The following is a 19,532-nucleotide window of genomic DNA, read 5'->3' as shown; positions in this document are numbered from 1 at the left end:
TGTTACCAGGACACTGGAGTATTTCAAATGATGAGTGAGATTATTCCATGATCTCTAATCCTACATGAGAGGAATCAGATTTGTCTATATTTTCAGCAAAAAAAAATATAGAATCTCTATAATTTCAACAAAAGTATTCCTACATTTAGAGCTATACAAGTATCTTAAGTCTTTGAAACACTGAAGGTATGTTCAAACCCACTGTTCTCACCTATAAAACATAAATAAAAAGTTTCAATTTCAAGTGGATGCAATAATCTTCATTTTCTTAACCCAAATTGCTAAAATTACTTGTAATCCACTTTGGCGAAAATTAAGTATTTTTTAGGTATGTCTGCAAATTATCCTTAGAAGTTAACATACAGAAATAGATAATCTTGTTCAACCAAAAACATAAGATTTTTTTCAAATTACCTTTTCCAATGTATCTTTGAATTTTACCTGATTTTTTACTTCACAGTGAATTGTGGTTCCATAATCATTCTGGTTCTTTTCCTTATATCGTAAGTTCTTATCATAAGTGTATCTATCGTAAGTGTACCTAAATGTCTAGCTTCACACCTGTGTTAACCTTTTCTCTATGATCAAGCTTGTACAAGCACAGCAAATGAGGACCTTTTTCAAGTAGGTCTAGAATATATTCAGTTTCACCTCACTCTCAGTGGAACTTCCTTCCTATGTTCTGTATTTTTATTGATATAAACATTTTGCTCTCAGTTGAGAATTATGAAACATATTGAACTCTGACGTCTCTGCTTTCACCTCATGTTTTTTCAGGTGCTTATTCCTAAAGTTCGATCTGAAACCGTTGTTCCTGCTCATTCTTACATCCCTGGAATACAGATCAAAATAAAGCTGTTCACTTAAAGCAATTTCAAGCCTTCTCTTTAAGGGCTCAGGGTTCTCAGACCAACCAGGTTCATAAACTAGTTTCCGGAATATATCAGATTGCATATATCTATGCAATATATATCTTATGCAGTTGGGTTTTGTTGTCTTCATTTAAGTTTAAAAGAATTGACCATTCAATCTGGTGTTATATGACCATTTTTTCTCGAAATATTTCATAAAATAGCAAACAAAGCTAAAAGAATAATAGAATCATAGAATAGTATGGGTTGAAAGGACCTTAAATATCACCTAGTTCCAACCTTCTGCCATGGGCAGGGACACCTTCTGCTAGACCAGGTTGCTCAAAGCCCCATCCAGCCTGGCCTTGAGCACTTCCAGGGATGGGGCATCTGCAGCTTCTCTGGGCAACCTGTGCCAGTGTCTCACCACCCTCACGGTAAAGAATTTCTTCCTTATGTCTAATCTACCCTCTTTCAGTCTAAAGCCACTGCCCCTTGTCCTATCACTACGGGCCCTTGTAAAAAGTCCTTCTCCAGATTTCTGGTAGCCCCCCTTTAGGTACTGGAAGGCTGCTGTAGTGTCTCCCCGGAGCCCTCTCTTCTCCAGGCTGAACAACCCCAACTCTCTCAGTCTGTCTTCACAGGAGCGGTGCTGGAGCCCTCTGATCATCTTTGTGGCCCTCCTCTGGACTCGCTCCAACAGGTCCATGTCCTTATGTCGGGGGCCCCAGAGCTGAAAGCAGTACTCCCAGGTGAAGTCAGAACATAGTAGAGGGGGAGAATCACGTCCCTTGACCTGCCTGTCACACTTCTTTTAATGCAGCCCAGGATTCAGTTGGCTTTCTGGGCTGAAAGTGCACATTTTTTGGGATGTGTTGAGCTTCTCATCTACCAACAGCCCCATGTCTTTCTTTTCAGGGCTGCTGTCAATCCATTCTCTGTATTTGTGCTTGGGATTGTCCCAACCCAGGTGCAGAACCTTGCACTTGGCCTTGTTGAACTTCTTGAGGTTCACATGGGCCCATTTCTCAGGCCTGTCAAGGTCCCTCTGGATGGCATCCCTTCCCTCCAGCATATCAACTGCACACAAAGCTTGGTGTCATCAGCAAACTTGCTGAGGGTGAATCACCACTTAGTGGTTCAGGAATTGTTTGACGATGAAATCTGCCACCTATTGCATTCAGGAATATCTGGTTCTTCCCAATACTCATGTAAAAATAAACCAGAATCATATAGTTCTCAGTAGCAATCTTCATCATGGTGCTGAAGACGTTTATCCATTTCTGACTACCACTGTAGGTGATTGTAACAAATTCCCACCATTAATGTAGCACAAACTTCCTTCTTTACGTTCTTATCCCAGGTATTATCCAAAAGTTCTATTTATAGATGCTGCAGGAAACTGCAGACTGGATTGATGGGACTAATTATTTTTAAGTTCTGTGACTATACCAAAATTGGAGAAAATATTTCACATGAAAATTTGGGTTAGTGTGAGGATTTTGGTCTCTGATTCCTTTTTTTTTTAAAAAAAAAAAAGAAAAGAAAAAAAAATTTAAAAAAATTAAAAATCAGGCAGCCAATCATAATTTCAAATGAAAAAATCAAAATATTTATGTTTGACGATGTCAAAATAAAATTTTCAACTAAAATAAAGTATCACTTGTTATTTCAGCCAACACTGCTTATAAAATCATCTTGAATTCCCAAACACCATTTCTTGATAAGAAACTGCATTTTTCAGTGAGAGAACAGTTCATCTGAAAAAATTTCCTTGTCTCTTTTCATCTTCACACTACTCTGTTTTCTTAGAATTAACTTCATGATTCTTGCTAGAGCTATGGAAAAACATTGATATGCAATATGGACAAACTAAATAACTTTCATTATCTATTACTCTAAAGGTCTGCAGTGAAACTTGTACTCTATACCCTTAACATATGCTGTTAGAAATAGAGACTGGGGTAGTGAAAAATTTTACAAGGCAGAAATTTCTACCCTTTCCATTAGGAAATGAATATATATTTCTGCCTTTCTTCTCCCACGTAGTCTTTTTTTTTTTGCTAGTGTCTTCACTTCTATCCAGCAGGTATAATGGAGGGGGAAGAAGAAGAAAAAAACAACGGCTGTGATCCTTTCTCTTACACAATTTTTTTCAGAAGAGCTGAATGCCAAACTGGCAGTTCCTCTTCTTGTGCATCTTACTGTCCTTTGCAGGACATCTGAGTCTACTTCATTCCTCTCAAATACAAGCTGTTCAGTAATCCAAGATGCAAGTGTTAAAGGGCATGCATCCTTAATGTCACTTGTTTTAAAACAAATATGTGCAGGTCACCCTCTTGCTCTGTTTCAAACATCTTCTCCTTTCCAGAACCCTTTCCTAATGGAACTGCTTCTGCAACACTCTTCCCTGTTGCTTGTGCGTTGTGTTTTCAGACAACAGAGCAAAGTGCCACATACACAAAAACAATGCGAAGGCGAGAGGCAAAAATGGTTTGGTGAAAACACTGAGTCACCGAGATAGCTAGGAGGACTGTATGTCATGCTCCTATTAAACCATTTTTCTTCAAAAGTTGTGGCTAACGAGTAAAAGTTTGTTTATGAATAGAATATACCCAGATGAAAATGCCTACCAGCTTTTATAGCTAAATCTCATTTCTCTAGAAAATGTCTTTTCCATTATCTACAGAGAGAAACCACTTCCTTTCAGGAAAAATATGCTGTCACATACTCATTTTTAAGCAGTAAGTGGGAAACAAAGATTCAGCAATGTTCTCTCTAGGACTGATATAGTTTCAGTTCTAATCAGATACAATTGAAATACATTATCCCATCCTATGTGGTGATAATAAAACAGAAATAAAGAATGCATATATAATAAAATAATATGTGCTAGGAAGATTTTGTATGCTTAGACAAAAGCAGGTTAAAACATTATTTTTCTTCCAGGAAAACTGCCAGAAAAGTTTGAGAGATCTCAGCACTCAAAGTATCCTTATCAACTCAGACATTTTATGAGCAGCCTCTCCTCCCTTTTTTAAAAAACAAACAAACAAACAAACAAAACAAACACCACAACAATTCCCCAAACCCAGCTTTCTTCTCTTCTCTTACAGGATATACAAAACCCCAAATACAGAAATGTCCAGTGCATGTTAGGCTATGGCAACACCAGTCGGTAGAGTTATTTCCACTGAAATATGTACTGAAAGAGTTCAAACTGTTGGGGTTTTTTTGTTTGTTTTCTTTTGGGGTTTTATTTAGAATAGTCTTCAAAGAGAGGAGAGAAAGCACCACAGCTCTGGTTTCCTTGGTATGTCCCAGAGAAGAGTTAACAGTGAACTGACTCCATTTTCCCTGTCAGAGAGAGGCAAAGGGGAATGACACAGACTGCCCATGCTTCTTCACAATATTTTCCTGTTTTTCTTTTTTATTTTTCTTTTTTTTTTTTTTTCTTCTTCTTTTTAAGAGAACCGGCCATCTTAACTTGAAATTGCAAAAAAGTACTCTTTGCACTATTATCAAATCCATCCATTTCATATGCACCCTGAAATTGAAGGAAAAACTACATAAAATCTAAAATCTATTGCTTACTAAGTCCAGTGATATTAACAGCCATGAGGTGAACAGGCAGCAATCCTTTCCCATTACATTGAGACAAATACATTTCTATAAAAGTCTGAAGGGAAGCTAAGAAAGACTTGGAAAAGTCATTAATGAAAAGATTTTAAAAATCAGTTGTAGCTTATTCCCTTGTGCCAGGACTAAGGTTTCTACCTCTGCTGTTAGATGACAGTGAAAGCAAGTTGCAAGTCGCATTGATTGAACAGGTCACAGTTAATCTCCAGAAGGAATGCCATTCTGTCCTCACATTCAGTTACAACAGAGGAAGTCTGACAAAATGAAAGTTGCGAGAAAGGATACATTCTCAGTTTGTAACTACATCAAGGTGCCAATCCCCAGGGAAGGAAAATAACTATTTAACTTATAGACTAGACATTAACACCGAAACAAACGAGTATAAAGTAGCATGACCACGCTTGCTGTGAAAATGAGGTCTCTGTTTGCAAATAGCCAAAATTAAGCCAAAACCAAATTGATTAAAGATTGAATTTTCCTGGTTACTTTCAATGGTAAGAGACTAGATCCTCCACCCTGCCAGGAAATTATTATCTTAACACAAATTATCAGCCTTCATGCAGAAACATCAGCTTCAGTGGTCTGTCTCATGCAAAATGTCAAGACTCGATACTTGAATTTTTCTTTTTACACCAAAGTGTAATGAATTCCTAAGAATTCACATACACTAAATTGGGCATTAGGATTCTCAAATTACAGATTCCTTACAAAGTAAAAAGGTGTCTTTTTAGTTTAAATGATAATGTTCTTAAACTGCATGAGGTGGATGAGGTCCCTTGTGCCATCCCATGCAAGATTAGTAATATAGTGTGTTCATTAATCTATGTCATAGGAGTATTGAACATACAACAGCAATCAGATTTTTTACATTTGATGGCACCTCAGAGGTCACTGGTAAGGTTTAAAGACTGCTAGCACAAATTATGGGACTTTTACTGGTAGGTAAAGATACACCATAATAAATACTGACCATAAAACACTTAAATCTGGGTTTCAGGTAAATATTGAAACGAAGTGATTTATATTTTGCGTAAGAACTTTGGGAAAAGACTGGCAATGTTAGACTAGTTTATCTTCTGTTGATTTTCTCTGCTGAAGTGTTTCTTGCATTCTCTCTTTAAGTTTCAGTATCCCAATTGCCTATTCTTTGGAAATTAATCACCTTAGTTCAGATTAGGTATATTTATCAATGTATATAATGTCTCATGACTATTGCTGTTTGGACAACCTTCCATATAGCTCCATAATTTACTAGAAAGCATAAATAAAATTTAGCCTAGTTGTCTTGACATAATCCCATGTTGCCATGTGCAATCTAAGCATAAGTAAAGCAAATAGAACCCAAATAAAGTAGTGTGCGTAGTCTGGGTCATGTGATATGACTGTGTTCTCCCAACACCGACACTTCCATTTCCTCCCTCCCCAGATTTATCCAGACCTAGCCACAAGGTATTCTAAATATTTTTTCATAAAGAAGCAAATTCTAATGAGAGTCTTGCTATACAACAGATCTGCACTAAGTATCTCAAGTTCTGCTTTTCTGAGAAACTGGCACAAATCCTCTCAATTCCATTAGAATGGTAATGGATTAATTTTCAGCTCCTTCAGAAATTTCCTGCAGAAATTATTCAAGGATTTCATTTTTAGCCTCTAAAACCCAGGAAATTTTTCAAATAGATTTCCAACCTTACTTCATGGTAAAGCATTGTGAGACTCTAGATAGCTCCACAGGAGCCCAAAGGTTTTACATGTGTAAAATTCATGACCTTAAAAATTTGATAGTGTCCCTTTGATATTGGATAAACCTCAGGTCACTCAGCTTTAGATTGAGGATACATTTCTGAAATATTTACTACCAGTTGTAATGTTTATTATGGGTGTTGTTTCAGAGAAGTCAAGAAGTTTGATCCCTAGCTCCCTTGGAGAAGTTGTACAAACACAGACATGGTCCTATACCCCTTTCCTGCCAGCTACAGTTTGCTTTAATCTTGTATTTAATTTGGAGGCATTTCAGACCTGTTCTAAACTTGGCTAGCTAGAGAAGATAGCTGGCAACTAAATAAAACTTTCTTTGAGCCAAAATATTATGTGGATACACTTCTGATTTCCAAGTTGCTCTTCAGGCTGTACTCCACTGTGAAATACAAAAACAGTTAAAGCTCAGAAAATACAGGCTCGGATGCGTCCAATGAGACTGTCATAAGCAGTAAATGTTTGGAAGAATTACATTACAGCAGAATACTATTTAAATATTGTTTAAGCACAGTTTCCAGTGGGTTGCACCTATTCCTTTGTGTCCTTTGTCCTTTGTGTCTGGGTTGTAATAGATTATTACAGAAAAGTCTCTCTTTTTTTTTTTTTTTTTTTACGCTTATTCAGCTACATAATACATGATTTCTCCATTCTTCTGTTGCAAGTTTACACTTTTTGTTCTCACTGTACATCTCTATTTTCCTCCAGCATCCTTTTTCTTTCTGACATTATTGTTATTATTATTTCCCCATGACACTTCTATCATGTATGTGATGCTATCTTGTTGCTCAGGTTCTCCTCGTGACTTCTTTTGCACTGATCATAGCACAACCTTCCTCTGTTCTGATCTGAATGCTAGCATCGTCTCTGCATTGCTAGATCCACAAAATCTACACTTGCTTACAGGTAAAGAGCCAACGAACTTCACATTAGCTTGATAGACCAAAGGGCTTTGTTGACAGTTTTTAAAAATGGTATTACTTTCCCTCTGCTTTTCACACGTCATGTTTATGTAAAAAGGAAAAGCCAGGGGGTTGTGATCATATTTTTGTTGCACTACTTCACTTCTGAGCACAATTCTGAGTGGAAATGCTAGATGATCCTGAATCATAAATATATGATAATAAATAATAAGCAACTAATACACACAGTCAGATGTCCTCTTTGGCAATAAATATTACTGCTAGAAGGTTACTTATTTTATTTCCATGGAAAATCATACCTAAAAAGAACCTGAAAGGCCAATTAACTAAAGTTCCTACTGAGATGCTGTACGTAGTACATCTGGATAGTTCCTATGCAGTATGTGTTTAATCTGTTTTAAAATTTCCATAAAAATTCGACTTAGGAGGCATAAAGCAAAGACAAGTATCGTCTTTTAGGTTTCACAGCCTTCTTTACTACCAGCTTTTCTGATTCATAAACTTTCTTCCTGAAAATGAAGCCCTTTACTGGCTGTGAATATTAACTGTCCACTGTGCTGCTTACACATTTTAATTTTGGGAAGTATTATTATGTATTTGCTTTTTCGGGGTTTGTTTTTTTTTGGGGGGGGTGGGGGTGGCAGGGTGGAGGAGTGGAAGAGTGGGTTGGTTTGTTTGTTTGCTTTTAAACCAGGTAAATGCACACTTTCAAAATTCTTTCATTGTTCGTGTTTGTTAAAACTTATATTCTTAGTTCTGTCCCCTGGAGTCTCTCTGTTTTATTTACAGCATGTTTTAGGAATGGTGTCCAAAATGGAATACTTCACCCTACCCATGAAAGCTGACAAAAGCTTTTGTGAAGCTTTAGGAATTGGTAAGCATTTAAGAATGCTTACCTCCCTTATGTAATCTATACCTCATCAGAATGATGTTTCCCTTTTTGTAATGGAATCTCCTTTATCATGAATTTAAGATGATACATTTTCAACCACATATCCTTCTCCAGACTGCTGTAGCCCAGCTAGTCATTTTGCATATATGCATTTGAATTTCTTTTCTTAGTGCAATGTTATGCTCATGTCTTCCTTAAGATTTACTAATTCCATGTGTTTTCTCCAGTTTATCAAAATAATTCTGAATTTCCATTCTGCCCTGAAAACTCCTTACATCCCTTTCCATTTTGGTATAATCTATTAATATTTATATTTAATATTCAATCGGTAATGGAATAATTCAGTGGTATAATAGTCTTAACAGGTTTTTAAAAGAGTCTACTTTCTATACATGTCCAGACTGACCATCAACCATACTCTGAATATAGGTTTTAGAGTGTTTTACTCAGTTAAATGTCCATGTTTCAGCAATTAGATTTTCACTACATTTAAGAAGATTGCTTAAAAGAATGTTAATGTGCATGGTGGCAAATGACCTGCTATTATCATCATCTATCATACATTCCCCTTACCCAGAAGCTAGTTACCTTGTCGAAGAAGGAGACTAGATTGTACTGTTTTTTCTTGATATACTTCTATTGGCCATTTTTCTGTCACCTTACTGACCTTCAGTTATTCACAAATTGATGAGTCATTTGGTTCAGTATCTTTCAGGCGTACTGTCCTTATAAAGCTATAGTGATGCTTGTCGTCATAGAGCTGCTGATGTTCACTGAGCTCTCACAGATGTATCTACACAGCACATAGCTTTGTGCTCAGCTGTCATCACTGTTACCAACCTCAGCTGTGAGTAGCTGCTTTTTCTATTTCCATGTTCCAGATCCTGTTCTGAAGGTGTTACCTATTATTATCGACTTTGATCTCCTTATGCTAACAGTTCTGATCTTTAGCTTTTTGAGTATCCTTTTAGATTACCCTCCAAAGGTGGAATGTTGTACAATGAAATCTGGAGAACAGAAAGCTGCTTTAGCTGCTGTCAGTATTTTCTGAAACGGCTGTAACAAAGTTTTTGCTCTTCCACTGATGAGTGCTTCCATTTGCTTTTCTTTTAACATATCTTCTTGTTAGAATTTTTCCCCAGCTTCTTCCTCTATGGGAGTATTTTCCTTCATAACTTTGGAAGCGGCTTAAATTAATTCTGCAGGCAACTGAGGCAGCCACCAGGCACTCTGTGGGGCAAGGTTCATGCTGCAGCAATGATACCGTACCATGTCTGACAGAAGGCCTTGTCCTTAGACAATTTCAGAAGTTGGGAGCACTCCCATTGAAGAGTTTAGATCACAAAGAGAAAGTTTCAATGTGCTGGCAGGCAAGACACTCAGGAAAATCAATCTGAATGAATGAAAGGTATGCTTCAAAGGTGGGCATCTTAAAAATCAATGAACCCCCCAAACAGGAGTAAAAATTGATCTTGCTTGTACTTAGTATACTTCTCTTTGAAAACAAAGTATATTAAATTAAGGCCAGTTTAGATTTTGAATCAGCTCTGCATAGAGTAGTTTAGCAATGCTTAACACATTAAGAATTGATGCAGATTTTCTGAGAATTACTGTATTAAAAAGATTTACTATTTCTTCTCTTTATGTCTTCTGCAGCACTAGGCACATTGCTCGTACTTGAAACAAATAACGAAAAATACTGAATGGTTAAAATTTGTATTTTCTGCTTTTTGTCTGTCTGGAATTATAAGATAAAGGATTTTAGTAGAGGCATGAAAGCAATATGTTAGATTTTTTTTTTCTTTTCTGTTGCTTGTTAGAAACTTGCAAAATCCTTTCTAAATCCTTTGTAAAGACCTGAAACAATCAAATGGGAGAAAAGAGTGAAAAGCATTTATACATGTAAGTTGATGTATTCCCCTTACAGTCACTGTATTCTCCTTCCTGCATCAATCTAAAAACCCAGAGTATCTCTGCATCTCTGTAAGACCTGAGATGCCATTATCAGCATTTGAAAATAGTGCAATAATCATATTTGCTGGGTGTTGTCTAAACAAAAGGATCAAAAAATGGAAGGCTTTTGTAGGTATTTTTAGCAGTTTTTATTTTGGCTCACATTCTACAGTAAGAGAAGTCAGGAGTAACTTTGCTGGCTTCCACTTTAGCAGATTAACTCGGATCTAGAGTAGCGTTTCTGAGAACAGAATCTGTCCTCTTGGTAACGGGCAAAAAGAGGCAGTAAACCTCTTGCGGGGATTGTGCAGCAGGGACCCCAGGGATGAAGAGACTCAGCTGGACCCAGCCATATGGAAGAAACTATGGACTCCCTTGAGCATTTCCAAACTACACCTTGCTGAAGGCTTAGTCATCCCTACTGGGGGTTGCCATCTATGAAAGACAAATCACTTTCACCTATCGCTGGGGTCTCAAGAGCTGTTATAAACCGCAGGGAACTGAATTTGCAGGCAAAGGAAAACTAAAACCAGCTAAGGCTTTGGAAAGAGCCCGATGCACTTAGGTTTTTTCCTAAGGATGCTGAGGATGCACTGACAGTAAACAGCACTTCAGGAAAATTTATCAGGAACATTGTGTGTATTTAGAATACAATGTTTTTAGATGGAAGGTGTTTCCTGAACGAGCACAGCAGCGTTAATGCCGCTACTCGACATATTTTAACGCAGGGAATAACACTTGCCCATTTTGTTGTATGTGGGAAAATAATTTATGAGAGATTCTGGTGTTTCACACTAAAAAGAACGCCGAGAGACCCCCCGTTCTCCCGCCGTAGCGACCGCTGCACAGATGATATTTACAAGCGCAGCGGGCGACCCTTCGCGCCCCCCCGCGCCGGCAGGACCCGCAGCAGCGCGGCGGCGGCCCCCGGCCCCGCTCCCTGCGCTCCCTCGCGGGGCGCCGGACACCCGCAGGCCACGGCTGCGGGAGAAAGTCCGCGCCGCAACTCCGCGCTCCGTGCGGCCGGGGATGGAGAGGGGAGCTCCGCCGCGCCCCCCGGCAGGGGGGGTGGCGGGGAGAGCTGCCTCCCGCGGCGCCGCCGCCGCCTCCGCGCTCCCCCAACTTTCATTCATTGTCGGCGTGGCCGCGCAGTCCCCCGCCCCCGCGGTGGCCGGGCCGGGGCCGGGCCGGGCGGCGCCGCAGCCAGTGAGCGCGGCGCGGGGCGCTGCGGGCGGGGCCGGGGAGGCGCGGCCCCGTGGCCCTATATAGGGCGGCGCGTGGGGCGCTCCCGGCTCCGTGGGAGCGGGGCGAGGGGGCGCCGCGCCGGACCAGGCGAGGGGCGGCGGGCGCCGTGCGGCCGCGTGGGGGGCTCCGGGCCAGGTGCCGGCGGCCGCTCTCGGGGAGCACTGTTCGCGGGCGGCGGCAGGCACCTTGCGGCGGGGAGGGGAGCGGAGCCCGGCCTGCGTGCGGCGGTGCCATCCTATTGTTCAAGCGGAGAGACTCGGGGTGCGAGGGAAGGAGACGGCGCGTGGCCTCCGTTCCCCCGCTGCCCGTTCCCCGCCCCGTCCCCCTCCGTCCTCCTCCGTCCTCCCTCCCGCGCCCTCTCCGCCGGGGGAGCGCCGCCGCCAGCGAACCGAGGGCCGGGGCTGTTCGGCACCAGCACCGAGAGCTCAGGTGCACCGGCCGGACCGGGGGAAGGGGCGCAAACCCTTGCCGAGGCGCTGTGCCTCGGCGGGCGCCAGGAGAGGAGGAAAGTTGCTCCCTTTCCTGCAGCAACCCCAGGAGCTGCTGAACTGGCCTCACCTGGAAGGACTGAACAGTTCCTACCTTTCCCATCAGGTGCCTTTGCCGCAGCAAAGCCACGGTATCCGGGAGACCACGGGGAGCAGAATACCACACACACACACCCCGCCCCTCCCTCGCCGCACACCGCTCGTTATCTGGTCCGTCTCGCCGTGCTCCCGGGATCACAGGAGGATCTATAGCTGTGATCTGTCACCGAGGAGAAGGAGGTCGTGGATGAACTCCCTTGCAGCAGGGCAACGAATCACTTCTCGGCTGCTTATTATTATCGTGCTCTAAGACCAGCCCTTTCCTGCTAAACTTGGCTTGGGAGCTTACAGCAGGAGGGGGCGCGGGGGGTGGAAAGCCAAGCCCAACATCATCTTGTGTGTTTGACTTTTTTTTTTTTTTTTTTTTTTTTCTTCCCCTCCCTCCTCCTTCCGTGAGACAGTTTGATGAATGCCTGCGAGAGGGGTATGATTTGCTGAGGCGCCTCCGGCAGGGCGGTGTGTGCGCGGTGTCAGCCCCGCCGCCGCCCCCCGTGGGGCTGTGAGCGGCCCGCGGCGGGGGACGCGCGTGGGAGCGGCTGTGGCGCTGCGTGGGCGGACGGGGCTTCGCGGCCCCTGACCGAGGGCGCCGAGGGCAGTCACGGCTTCGGAAGGGGCGAGGAGGAAGATCAGGAGCTAGCCCAACTCCGCCGCAGCCGGAGCCCGTGGGTTTGCTTCGCCTTCGCCGGGCGCGTGTGAAGACGAGACCTGAGTGCTGCCTCTCCCCGCCACCCGACGGGCTAGCGAGGGAGGGCCTGGGCCCAGCCCCCTTCCCAGCCGAAGTTGTCTTCAGTCGCGGAGAGGTGCCACCCACCTCACTTTGCCGGGGTTGTTTGCTTGGCTTGGCTTTGGATAGACAGGACTTCTCTTTCTCCGCACCCTGAAAGTTGCCCGAGCGCTCCCCGCGGCGAGGAGGAGGGCGGCGCGCCCCGCGCCTCCCCGGGGCCGAGGCCGGCGGGCCCGGCCGGGCGGCAGCGGGCGGTGATGATGTGCGGCTGGGGAAAGCTCACCCTGTTCCTGGGGCTGCTGCTGGCCATGGCGGGCGCGGTGGTGCCGCAGCCGTGCCCGGCGCAGTGCTCCTGCTCGGGGAGCACCGTGGACTGTCACGGGCTGGCGCTGCGCGGCGTCCCGAGGAACATCCCCCGCAACACCGAGAGACTGTAAGTAACCCGACCGGGGCGGCGGCGAGCACCCCCGGCCCCCGTCTCCTGTCAGGGCTCCCGCCGGCGGGCGGGGCACAGGCGGCCCCCGGAGCCGGCCCGGTTTGGGGTCCCGACGCCCTTTGGGGGGCGGGGGTCCGTTCCCTTCCCCTGCTGCCGGCGGTTCCCGTTTCGCGGCGATGCGCGGAGACACGGGAGAGGTGAACGCCGTTTCCAAGCCGCTGCCTTTCATCCCGGGAAGGCGCGGTGAGGAGCGCGGTTCCCGCCGCCTCGGGGAGCGGGGGCGGCGGGGCGGGCACCGCCGCGGCCCGGGGGGCGCCCCGAGGCGACAGCGGAGCGGCCTTCCCCCCCCCCTCCCCTCCCCGCCATCCCCCGCCGGCGCCCATTTCCCGGCAAACTTCGCTACCGCAGCTCCTTCCCGAGGCGCTGGGGAGGCGGCGGGCCGCGGCGCTCCGCGGGCGCAGGCAGGCCCCGGGGCGGGCGCGGGGGGCGGCGGGGCGCGCTGCGCTGCGCCCGGGCGTGGGGCCGGAGCCCGGCGGGGCTCTGCCGCGGAGCGGGCACGCATCCGCCTGTGGGCGAGGGCGCGGGGGTGCTTCAGCCTCTTCCCCGCTCGCACGGCGCTAAGTTGTGCCTGAACTATGATCTTTGCCCCCCTCCCCCCCTGCCATCCGCTTTTTGGGACCGTTCTGTGCCCTCCGGCTGGGGCATTTTCTAGCCTTAAGAGAGAGCAAGCATGTGGTCGGTGATTTATCGTGTCGGGCTGCCCTTCGGTGGGGTCTCGGGAGTGGCAGAGGTGAACAGTTTATTTCTTACTCTAAGTCATTTAAATATTGGTGTGTGAACACACATCTCGAGTGATGAATGCCACTCAGGAAGAGTATCAGGGATGTGTTTCTAATGAGGCTTGTGCGGTTTCCATACAGTGGTGTTTTGGCCACATGTGGTATTAACACTCGCAGAAAAAAAAAAAAAAATTTTTATCCCCCCCCCCCCCCCCCCCCCCCCCCGAAGTAGGTTGCAAACGAGCTGTAATTGTTAAGATAGTTTCTGTGTAATACCGCTTCCTAATGGCTTACCTCAGGAATGGTAAAGTCTGGTTTTATTTGTAGTGATTGGAATTGAGAGAAGTTTGTCTTGACCCCAAAATGTGATGAAAAAGGACCATATAACTCAAGAAGAGAAAGTAGTGCTGAAGTATGAATAGAAATGCCAGGGCCTAAATACAGTTTTCCGTCACTTCTGAATGTGCTTTGCATTCTGCAGTCAGTGAAGCTTCCTGGGCAGCAAGTGAAGGGTTTAGTTTTCATAAAACCGTGCTTCCCATCACTTACACTCCAACAGTCTTACGCTTCTCGGAAAGCTAATGTTTGCTATAGGAAGTTAAGACCTATTCTGCCTTTGTGGCAGTACTATGGAAGTTGAAAGTTGCTTAAAAATGGTGAAAGTTGTCTCAATTGCAGTCACTTTGTTTTTGTAACAGTCGAACAAATAACGCAGCACATATATATAGATATAGTAGCTTTACTGGTTTTCTAGATGGAGTTATAACCATGTTCAGACAGGTTTTGGCTGTTCTATATTAAAGATAAATGTGAGCTTTATAATGGCAGGCAGAACTGACTTTGTAAGGGTCTCTTATTACAAAGTTTGAAACTACTACTTTCAAGATAAACCTTCGTTCAGTCTCTTGGAGTTCAGGAACTCAGTGTTAGTTGTAGGAGTTGTTTGTTGGGTTCATTTACATCTCCTAATTTCTGAAAGTGCTGTGCCCATGAAAACAAAGCAATTTAAAAGTAACTTTTGAACGTTTTAATTTTGCTGCTTATAAATTATTCTTCTTAGGGATCTTAATGGAAATAACATCACAAGAATCACCAAGACTGACTTTGCTGGTCTAAGGCACCTTCGAGTTCTGTAAGTTTTTTTTTCTCTTTCTATCACTGATAGCTTTTAGGACTGATGCTACAGCTTGTTATAAAAAGCATTGAACTAGTTATCTTTTGGTTTATCAGCTGGATGGGTTATCACTTTTTAACTATTGTGCTACTGCATCTGAACTTACCGTCCTTCCCCCATGTGTTATATGCTGATATAAATAAGTTAGCAATTGTGTTAAATATAATTTGTTTAATTTTTTTAATCTTTCCTTAAGGTTATGAGAACTTGAGAATTTAATTTTGCATGTATCTTACAACTAAAAGTTGCTAAAATTTGTTGAGTAACTGTTGGAATGACTTCAATATAAGGTTAGGAAATTTATAGTTCACACTGAAAATGGGTACTCTCAGCCTGAAGTATAAGAGAATTCATTAAGAAAAAGTTACACCTTTAGTGAATTTAGAAGCAAGTCTCAGGTGATGGTTATTCTTTTTCTACAGTTTCTGGGCATAAAGGAAACACTTCAGCAGTGAATTTGAGGAAGTAATGATTTGGTTTGGGTATATTTTTGTAAATACTTTTGTTTCTAGTATTATGAAGCTTTTAAAATTCTGTGGGGTTTTGGTGGCTTTTTTGTGTGTGTGGAATCTAATATCAGGTTTAAAATACTGCAGTATTTACTTAGCGTATTTGTTAAGGCTATTTAATTTGAGCAAGTAGTTGTATAAAATTCTTTTCTGTTTCTGTCTGAAACAGAATATCGTGTTATAGTAATTCTTAGTTTTTTTACAAAATTACTGTTACAGTTATAATCTCTGTGCAATCTTTCACTGATGTTTTTTCCCAATGCCATAGTTAAATATTTGTTTTGTTGTTCTCATGTGAGCTTAGTAGCACCTTCATACTGTTCAGCTAGAGTCTTATAACTTGCTAAAGAGCAATGATGTGTGTGTGTGTGCACAGCACATTTGCATATGTGTAACTTTCTAACTTGAGACTCTTAAAGTAAATGAGCGAATGTAATATCTATTCCTTTTTCTTTTACCAAGGATTATTTTTCCCCTTTTTGAGTACATGAGCCCATGTAAAGTGTTGATGACGGGGGTCCAGAAGATTAAAGTGTATGTCACTCTAGAATAAATGTTGTACTGTCTTGATGAGGGTGTGGTTGCCTTTAGATGACTACTGTGAATGCAACAAGTTATCTTAGAGCTATTAAAATTTTTCTATAAAAACTTCTCTATTGCAGTCAGCTCATGGAGAACAAGATTAGCACTATCGAGAGAGGAGCATTCCAGGATTTAAAAGAACTGGAGAGGCTGTAAGTATTTTTAACTCTTAATTACATTCTATTAATTCTATGAATTATTTTTTTTTTCAAATCAGTTTCTGTTAAGGTACTCAGCCTCTGATTTTTTTATTTTTTTTTTAAACTTGGGACATCTGTCCTTATTGAGACACAAGAGAAACAAGAAATTCTCAAGGAGTATGTATGGGGAGTTGGGGGGGGGGGGGGGGGGGGCGGGGGGGAAGCTTTCCTGAGCAGTATAGATTTGAAGTGTAAACTGCAGTTATCATGTAGGAAATAGCTTGAATGCTATCAAATATTTCTCCTTTGAAAATACAAGGACTTTTTTCAAACACGAATATGCCTAGAAAAGCCTGTTCTCTGAGGTATAGTGTTAGAAGTTAATCTTGGAGATGTTGGATGTTTTATATAGTATCTTAATGGAGGTAACTACTAGGTACAGTGTTGTCTTGTTACGTAGTATGAAAGCAATGATTGAATTCTGCTCCAGTTTTTATACGATTAAAGCTTTTACAAAGGCTTAGAAAAAATATGAATTGTTAGCTTTCAAAAAATAATTGGATTTGGACCTTAAAAAAAGGATTGAGTACTGTGGGGAGAGAGGGTGGAGTGGGGGTGAGGGGATCTTGTCTGGTGAAGTGCAAACACCTGCCTGGTTGCAGTAGGGCATAGAAAATTTGTATTTCCCAAAGTGGTTTAGCTCTTTGTAATAGTTGCTTAATTTTCAGTATGTGCCTTCTTATTTTGCCGCATTTTTTTGAAAATGTATTGTACAACTTGGGACGTCTGACTTCTTAAATGCAAGATGCTAATGGAAGGATATAGTTTGGAGCTAGGAAGGTCTAAGAATGCCACCGTATTGATGTGTGTTCATGCAGAGGTTTAGAGCAGTGTCTTCATTATTAGGCATCTTAGTTGCTGCAGTTTCATTATATCATCTTTTCTTTAAGCATGCATCTGAGGTCTTGTATAGTTTTTCATTTGCTGCTTCTTTAGCTTCCTGAAAGTATTTCTACTTTATTCCATTGAAAAGCAGCATTGGCCTAAGCATTCTGTTTGTGTTGTTATAGTGGAGCTCTGTATCCACAGCTGCTGTGTGTTTAAAATGAAAAAAAAACCCACAAACCATTATGGTTGATTTGGTCATACAAAGCTATTCAAGAGACTTGGTAACCACCAGTGTGATTATGATTATTTCCATAATAGTTGAAATATCATGTACTTGAGATAGTTACCTCATTTTTTTCAAATAAACCAAAGTAACTTTTTGACCTAAAAAAAAATATATTACTGTGTAGTGCAACCTTTTTTGAGTAATTTTTAATGAGATTGATTACTCCCAGAAATGCATAGCTAGATTTTTTGAAAGTTGTGTTAAAATCCTTAATGCAATGTTTTTTTACAACGTGTTTTAAACTTTTTACAAAGTATAGGGATTTAGTACAGCTTCTCCTGCTGAGGGATATATTGGAATAATATATACACATTCCTAAATTTGATTTATAGGGTATAGCTAAAAAATTAAACAGCAGTGTACTTCATACTGCAAAATTAAGTACACATACATGAAACATTAATAAACATTACTTGTCTGGTGTGTTCACATTTTGCCATTGCCTTTTCTGTGGTTTTTTTTTATTTATTTGGTTGTCTTTTGATAAATCTAAAATCTTTGGAAAACAATAGATGTTTTCCAGGTACATAAGGTACTAGTTATGAAGAGAAACTCTGATAATTGTGGCTACTTTTGCGGGCTATTTTTGTTCACCCTTCAGCAGGCAAACTATGACATTTGAAAGTTTAGTTATTTAGACCTATAAAGTTAGTTTCTGTTTTGCCTTCAGAATTATTTTGCATCTGCTCTGGTACTTGTTAGGGTTTCTTTAATTTGCTGGAATTCAGTAGTGTTAGGTGTGTGGGTGACTTGTAATTTGAATAGATATGCAGGATGTCTTTAAACCGCCCCAGCTGTTGGCTAAGAGCAAATATTTCATATTTGTGAGGAAAAGCTGAGAAAATTCCTCTTGTTTACAACTGCCAAGTCCATCTGATGAAGGCGCATTGTTATCTGACAGCCAATTCATCTCCTTGGGATTCTGAAATTCAAAATGATTTCTCAGGAAACTTGTGAATGCTTCCTTCAAGTATTTTCTTTTATACATTAAACAGCAAGCACTTTAAAGCTTTTTAAGCTTTTTTTCAGTGTGTAAGTGTAGGATGTCACATTTCTACTGTAAGTGTAATGTGCCAAGCTACTTTCAAAGAATACCTGATGCAGTTCTTTAGTGTGCCAATGGAAGGTGTAAATGAACCTTACTGTAACTTAAATTAAGTCTATTTTGTTTGTAAGATTGTTTACATGTAATATATCTTATGTTGAAATATCTTGTGCTAGTTCAGCTAAAATTCAGCTGCAGGCTGAATTTTAAAAAGTGTTCCCTGTAGTTCAGTACTCTCTTTAAAGAAAGTGAAGAACATCTTTTCACAGTAGTTTTGGTTTTTTTTTTTTTTGTTTTTTTTTTTTTTTTTTTTGAGGAGGGGGGGAGGAACAACAACCCAAAACTTCTCTCTAGGATAAGTAGTGCTTTTGGGATTTTTGGTTTTGAACTAGAATTTCAGTTACAGAATTTTTTTAGACCAGTTACTGTTTTCCAAGAAACTGTTTGGTTGATCAGTGAGTTACTTGTGAATACTTATTTGTACATCTGTTCATGCAAAATGCTGAATATCCTCAGCTCCCTCTAACGGAAGTGAAGACCTGAAGCACCTTGCAAAATTGATCTCTGAGAGAAGAAACTCTCAACCTTTTCTTCAGAAGGGAGCTGCTTAAGATAAGATTTGATAAAGCTATGTGTACCTCTGGATAGAAATGTTTTTCCTATGCTTTAGTAAAGCAACAACAAATCTTAGTACACTAGATACATGTAGTAGCATGTACATGGAGCTATTTAGACCTAATATGCCCTATAATGGGAATTTGTATCACACCAGTGTAACTGTAGAAATGCAGTGGAAACCAAAAGCCACAATAAATACTCCTGTAACAAGTGATTGTTGCTACAGCAGCCCTGCTGTAATTTTAAAGTAGAAGTGTTCAGTTAGAAATAAATGATCGTATAGTAGCACCTACTACATAAGAACTTGGAGGGAAAACAAGTTGGAAACTAACAACTTTAAGATACGTTTTAGGTTTGTGGAAACTTTAGTTCCTGGAGAGTCCCTGGTGAATCTGAAGGTGATTTTGCTATAAGCCTTTTAGCTGGATACTTCCAGTTAAACGTGGGTATGCGCTGCAGTGTTTGTGTAGTTAGTCTCCCGCAGTCTCGTTTGAAGGCTCAGCTCTTAA

The 19,532-nt window shown here is 41.9% G+C and overlaps 1 protein-coding gene across 13 annotated transcripts in view; it reads left to right on the top strand.

The window, feature by feature from the left end:
• The first annotated feature begins 10,653 nt into the window (after positions 1 to 10,653).
• Positions 10,654 to 19,532, top strand: part of SLIT2 (slit guidance ligand 2) — a 266,328-nt gene continuing 257,449 nt past the window's right edge. For 3 of the 13 annotated variants that reach the window (XM_080371341.1, XM_080371340.1, XM_080371335.1), the window contains exons 1-3: positions 12,214 to 12,999; positions 14,842 to 14,913; positions 16,127 to 16,198. In XM_080371341.1, the coding sequence (XP_080227467.1) occupies positions 12,824 to 12,999; positions 14,842 to 14,913; positions 16,127 to 16,198 (320 nt within the window). In that variant the 5' untranslated portion in view covers positions 12,214 to 12,823. Of the gene's footprint in view, positions 13,000 to 14,841; positions 14,914 to 16,126; positions 16,199 to 19,532 lie in introns of all 13 variants that reach the window. The other 10 variants (XM_080371344.1, XM_080371345.1, XM_080371343.1 and 7 more) reach the window with 8 other exon arrangements.

This window comes from Falco punctatus (assembly GCF_963210335.1).
Source record: "Falco punctatus genome assembly, chromosome: 1".
In the NCBI taxonomy this organism is placed as follows: Eukaryota; Metazoa; Chordata; class Aves; order Falconiformes; family Falconidae; genus Falco; species Falco punctatus.
Note: the sequence above shows the minus strand (reverse complement) of the source record. Positions and strands in the feature narration are given on the sequence as shown.